Consider the following 6,377-nt stretch of genomic DNA (forward strand, 5'->3'; position numbering starts at 1 on the left):
GAGCAGTGCAAAACACTGTTGAGTTGCAGCGAGTGGTGGCCTCGAGCGGGGTACGGCACCACGTTGTGCGCCGCTGTCACATGGCGAGCCGAGCTGTTCGTGCGACGCGGGCCCCACGTCGCCATCTCCAGCCACGTGGACGAGTCCGGACCGTTGGATCAAGCGGACGGTTAACAGCGGGGTAGGGGGGTTTGAACGGAGGCGATTGAGGGGACACGTGGGGCCCGCTTGAGATGACGGTAATATCCGAGTCGTACGACAGCGATATTCTGTCGTAGTTGAAGAAGACGAAAGTACCCTTGTTTTTGGCCTTTCAGGAGGGGTAAATTCGTAAGTTGGACATACGTTTAAGAAAAGTTGTAATAAAATAAGGGGAGACAAAGGTTTACGGGACTAATCATCCTTTGTAATCATGATTCATGATTTCAGCAACATCAATGTTTATCCCTTTTCCCCTCTTTCTTTTGTTTTCCTTGTTTGTTTCGTAAAAAAAAATGCAGAAAGTTGGGGAAAGAAAATTGATATAGGTGAATTTTGATGTTTTTTTTTTTACTTTCAAATGTTTGGTTTGTTAAAACTCTAGAAGAAAGTGGGAGAGAAAATGAGTTGTCACCATATTATTGGATGAGATGAGTAATTTTTGATGTTTTTCCCCACTTTTCTTGTTTTGGTTCTTTTCTTGTGTTTGGTGCACTTTTACAACTAAAAAAATAGACGAGAGGAGATGAGTTGTCATTATATTATTGGATGATGTGACACATACTTAGAAAAACTAATTTCCTTGTTTTTTTAGGAAATAGATGGAAGAAAATTTTTAATGAGATGAAATGAGTTGTCACCATATTATTGGATGATGTGAATAATTTTTAAAGATGGTAGAAAGTGAAGGAAAATGGGATGAGGTGAGTTGGATGAGTCGATTGATGTGACACATTTCTCGTGTTTAGTTTTTTTTAAAAGTATGAAATGTGATGGTATGAGATGAGTTTTGTCATCATATTATTGGTTAACGTGAGAGATTTATAAAGATGGAAAATGATGAAAGTGAAAGAAAATAAGTTTTAGAAAATGAAGTAAACGAACCAAACAAGCCCTTATTTTCTCTTCACTGTTGTAAACTTAAGTAAAGTACTTCATGACTTGATGTATTTACATTCGAATATTGGATGGTCGTAGATATACTTTATAGACCGAGCTAATAGATGAAGAGTAGGTTAATTACGGTCTTATATTCTATAACGCATGATGTGGTTGTACAAATGATTCCTAAAGTATGCGTCTCTATATTTTAATTTTAAAGTTATTAGTTGTAATTACACGGGAAGCCCAAAAAGCCCAGGGATGGCGCCAAGGCCCAGGCCCAAGATAAACCCCTGATAAGCCCCCAAGTTCTGAAATCTTCTGTCTTCATCTCCTTCAAAAAAAAATTCAAGAATGGTGATAGGGCAACAAGCAAGAAAAGCGGCGGCGGCGGCCGAGTGCCCGAAGAAAGTAGCGGCCCTAATCGACCTCGTCAATCTCCCCTCCAATCTCAGGGGTTTCGTGGGCCAATCCCAGATCTCCCGCCTCCACTGCTTCATCCGCGTCTGGGCCCACATCAAGTCCGACAATCTTCAAGTCCCTACTCGATCGATCCCCTCATCCTTTTTTTACTTACAATTTGCATTTTGAAATTTTTGCAGTTGATTAAAGTTTTGATTTTGTAGGACCCCAACAACAAGAACGTGGTCAACTGCGATGAGAAGCTGAAGGCGATCTTTTTGGGGAAGGAGAAGGTCGAGCTTGCTGAGCTTCCAGGGCTAGTCAAGCTCCATTTCCCAAAGGGGCTGAAGTGATTGTGAGTTTCTCGTATCTCTTTAGGTTAATTCTTTGGTGCCCATGATTGGTTTGCGGGGATTTTTTTTTAAAAAAAGAAAAACCCAGGTTGTTAATGATTGTGCTTGGTTTGGTTAGATGTCTAGATTAATATATGGGAGTACAAAGATTCTAGAATTTATGATTTTTTTTTTATTTTTCACTAATGTTATTGGAATTTCATATGGGCTTGTGCATAACAAATCGCTTAATATACTTAAATCATGCGCACTCTTAATGTTTCTAGAATCTTTTGATGCCTAACAGAGTATAAATCCTCACTAAATAGAAATGTAAAACGTCTACGATCTATGAATAATTTCTGTCACATTAGGACCCAGTGAATCATAAAAAGGTACTCACTGAGATGATAGTTATCTAGAAGATCAAATGCCATAATGTCTCATTTATGAGGTACTATGTTAGTGCACACAATCTCAAAGAACCATTTACTTGGTTGTTATCGTTTCCTTTTGCTTCTTTAAAAAGAATCAAATTTGAATTCTGTGGTCGGACGTGAATGACAAGTTCTAAACTGAGAGTAATAGTATTGTGTTTAATGCAATTCTAACTAAACCGTGCACTGATTTTTTATCAAAATGTTACAAAGTTTTGATATGTTCATCCATAATGAGAAATAAACATCGAATACAAAATTGTAAATTGAACAAGGTGTATAGCATTGAAGTTTACCCTCGTTTTTTTGCATGCACAACTAATCTCCAAAGATTACCACTATAAAAGCATCAAGTTGCAATATTTATAAAAATAACATTCTGATAAATATTTCTCAGGAGAAATGCAAGAAGAGCATTTACGCCCTTGATCATGCTTTCCTGGATTTGCATTGGCTTCATTTGATTGCATTCTTCTTTCAAATTGTGGTTATGCATACATCAGAATTATAAGAAACTGTAAACAAGAGCAATATTAAAGAGAATCACGGACTCGATCCAATTAGTAGGTCTCTATTCCCCTTTTCACTTATAAAGGGTCTGTTTCAACCGTCCTTTTTTAGGGCCAAAATTTATATCCATCATAACTAAATTACATGCTTTTCTAACGTCATCATTTTCTGATGACCATTTGAAACCAGTAAAGGAATTTCTACCCGTTTATGTTATTTGTTTGAACTTTTAGGGGGTATCAATTCATTATTTCTCTATTGATTCTTCCTTGAAAATAGAGGGGCATAGACAAGACCTTTTTTCATTTTTTATGCTTAATTTTCTATGAAGATGCCACCACCTGGATAATGTTTCATGCTACTAATTTTTCTTGTCCAGGTAACACGGCATTATAGTTATTGCAGTGGCTGAGGCATCGCTAAGTGTTTCAGGCACAAATTCATCTTAAACAGAGGGTACACTTGTTGCCTGGCTACTAATTAAGTTCCGTCATGCTCATCAAACAAGCAGCTATCAATGCTCCGTCCAATCGAGCAGACAACAGTTGTTCCTTTAATTTCTGGCAATGATCTTTGTTGTTAAACAACATCACTTTGTACATTTATCACGAGATATGTTGTGATGTTGAATAAAATATATGATTTTGCATGTTGGTAGTTCGACGGGCTGAGGGGAAATGTTACACCCAAGTTTGTGAAATTCTTGCTCTCATTAGCGTCTTCAAATTTTATGACTCATCTGTGGTGGTCAGAATACAATTTCTTCTTGAATGCAATAGGAAAAATAAAGTTGCGTGAAATTCTTAAATTTGAATGTCTAAATTTTTCTCAGGCATCCTGTGCGATTCCAAGTAACCAGTGGTTTTCTTAACTAAGAGTTTTGTACCAATTTAGAGGGCTTGATAGGATGGGAACTGATTGGAATTTTGTCAAATCTTTCAAACAGCTTTTGTAGCTGACCTGTTTTTATCGGACAAGCTTTTACATGACAAAGTATTTTGAAGATTCTGCATTTCTCGATTATTTGAATATGGTTGATCCAGAGTTTAGTCTTTATAAGCTTTCCCTCATCAGATTCGCAATAAAGTTACATATCGGAAACAGGATAGCGTTTCTTTTCCTGATAGAAAGTTATTTTGCAGGATTTATAATTGGATGTTGACGGTTAAATTCAGTTAGTCCTTCGCCATTGAAAGATTTACGCTTGCCCAATTTCTACCACTGCTTTTCGTTGACACTGGAATTATGTTGCCATTGTGTGGCCGCTACAATTTCTGTAAATTAGCAGATTCTAAATTCTGGTAGTTGGTTGCAAAAGAGAAAAGAGAAAAGAGAAAAGGGAAAGAAACGTGAGCTGAATGCAGAGTGCTGGGAAAGGCGTTCTCCATGAAACACAGGCATCAGAGACAAAATGCAGAGTCAAGATTTAGAAGGGAAGAAATGGGGGAAAAGGGAGTGCTCTTTTTCAACAACTCAATCACATGAGATCCTTGATGTCCTTTGAATTCCTGACTTATCTGACTGCTAATTGGAAAAGAAAAAAGGTAAGGAAAATAGAGAGGAGAAGGTACCTGTGCTCTCTTTTCCTGTAGCTTTTTCATCAATGGATAATTTCTGGCTTCTTGTGAAGGAACTTCAAGGAGTGGTCCCCCTTTCTTTCCCTGCATGATAAGTTCCTCTTGCTTTTGTGATTCAACATACCCAAATAAGATGCAGCTCGAAAACCTGTCTTCTTCAACTTCCTTTCGACCGTTAGTATCTCATTCCATGACTTTAGACATATCAGAGCTTCATCTCTTCATTCTTGTATAGTTTGCTAGAAGCTATGTCTTTCGAACCTCCCAAACTCATCCCTTCGTATCGCCCTTGCCATTCTCGTAGAAGAACCAGTGGGAAACTATCATGACATTCTCTTTCACGTTGGTTGCTCCGATAAAAAATGGCTTCTTGTTTTCTCGAGGCCTTGAGGATCGAGAAGAAGGAGAGGACCAATACAATCTCATTACCTTCTCCTCCTCCATCATTGCCTTCTTCTTCTTCTTTCCCTTCTTCCTCCTTGCCTAAAAAGGGCACCCTCCCCATGGAGTTGGAGATCTTGCAGAAGAGGAGATGGGACAGTTTGGAATCTTGGTCGATGCTTTTGGATCCTGCGAATCCTGAGGGGTTCGATTCGAATTCAGGGGGAGAGCGAGAGGAGTGGATGGCTGATCTCTCTAACCTCTTTATCGGGAATAAGTTTGCTTCGGGAGCTCAAAGCAGGATTTATAGAGGAATCTATAAGCAGATGGCAGTAGCTGTGAAGATGGTAAGAATCCCTGATCAGGATGAGCAGACTCGGGAGAAGCTCGAGGAGCAATTTATATCTGAAGTAGTTTTCCTTTCTCGGCTGTATCATCCAAATATAGTGCAGGTCAGTACAAAGTTCAACTTCTCTATTTAATTAATGTTTATTCTGTTGTCGTTCAGGCTTCAGGCATGCCATTTGATATGAGTTCTATCTTATTAACATTGATATCATGAAAGCATTTATAATTGATAAATGTGCTTGAACCTATAACTATTTTTTTCTCCATAAAAGACTAGATTGTGTTTAAAGTGGATATCTGTCATTTCTTGAGGGTGAAGCCATAATTTTTACAAATGCGCTCTACCTGAGAAGAGGTATAGTCTTGAGCTGCGTATTTGCCAGAAATATAACAACTTTCAGTATTAAGCAACTCGGTTGGACTGATACGGGACATGTATGTGTTGGCTTCTGAGTTGTAGAAGGCAATGCTGTGGTTTGAAGTAACACATGCATGTAGAGGAAAATATCTGAAAACTTTTGTTTAATCCGGTGGATCTATTTGTACTGGAGCGACACATAATTCCTTTGCATTTTGATGTGAATACTCAATTATAATACATTACAATTTATGATATATACACAACTTTTTTCTCTTCAATTTTCAGTTCATAGCAGCCTGCAAGAAGCCTCCTGTGTACTGTATCATTATGGAATAAATGTCTCAAGGAACTCTTCGGATGCATCTCCACAAGAAAGAGCCATATTCCCTATCAGCAGAAACTGTTTTGAGGTTAGCACTTGATATTTCTCAGGGAATGCGGTATCTCCATTCACAAGGTGTGATTCACAGAGATCTTAAGTCTAATAATTTACTCCTTAATGATGAGATGAAAGTGAAGGTTGCTGATTTCGGGACTTCGTGCTTGGAGACTCAGTGTCAGGCATCAAAAGGTAACATGGGAACTTACCGTTGGATGGCTCCGGAGATGATCAAGGAAAAACCTTATACGAAAAAAGTTGACGTCTACAGTTTTGGGATTGTGTTGTGGGAACTTACAACAGCACTCGTTCCTTTTCAAGGAATGACCCCTGTGCAGGCTGCTTATGCTTCTTCAGAGAAGGTAGATGCTGGAAATTTGGCTTTTGCCAATTCTGTTCCTTTTTACATTATAATTTGGTGTGATTGCACTTTGGTACCCCAAAGTTTCACCCATTTTGAACTTTGATAACTCAAAAGTTTATTTTTGCCCATTGGATACCCAATGTGCCTGAAAATTGAACTCGGTGCCCTTAGTTTGTGGTATGTTTTTATTAAATTCAGAATATGTG

At 38.4% G+C, this 6,377-nt stretch overlaps 2 protein-coding genes across 2 annotated transcripts in view; both read left to right on the plus strand.

The window, feature by feature from the left end:
• Positions 1,400-3,410, plus strand: LOC109845975 (upstream activation factor subunit UAF30). The gene is made up of 3 exons (XM_020415202.1): positions 1,400-1,617; positions 1,707-1,837; positions 3,141-3,410. Exons 1-2 carry the CDS (start codon positions 1,435-1,437, stop codon positions 1,833-1,835), a joined length of 312 nt encoding a protein of 103 aa, XP_020270791.1. The 5' UTR covers positions 1,400-1,434; the 3' UTR covers positions 1,836-1,837; positions 3,141-3,410.
• The window catches only part of LOC109845968 (serine/threonine-protein kinase HT1-like), a 3,883-nt gene continuing 1,054 nt past the window's right edge, over positions 3,549-6,377 (plus strand). The window contains 2 exon segments of the mRNA XM_020415196.1: positions 3,549-5,171; positions 5,714-6,169. Of these exon segments, the coding sequence (XP_020270785.1) occupies positions 4,701-5,171; positions 5,714-6,169 (927 nt within the window). The 5' untranslated portion in view covers positions 3,549-4,700.

The sequence above is a fragment of the Asparagus officinalis genome, chromosome 1, assembly GCF_001876935.1.
Source record: "Asparagus officinalis chromosome 1, Aspof.V1, whole genome shotgun sequence".
NCBI lineage: Eukaryota > Viridiplantae > Streptophyta > Magnoliopsida > Asparagales > Asparagaceae > Asparagus > Asparagus officinalis.

Excerpts from the sequence above, each read along its gene's own strand:
- LOC109845975 (XM_020415202.1), top strand. The coding sequence starts at position 1,435 with ATGGTGATAGGGCAACAAGCAAGAAAAGCGGCGGCGGCGGCCGAGTGC. Across the intron at positions 1,618-1,706 it reads TCAAGTCCGACAATCTTCAA|GACCCCAACAACAAGAACGT; the intron begins GTCCCTACTCGA and ends TTGATTTTGTAG.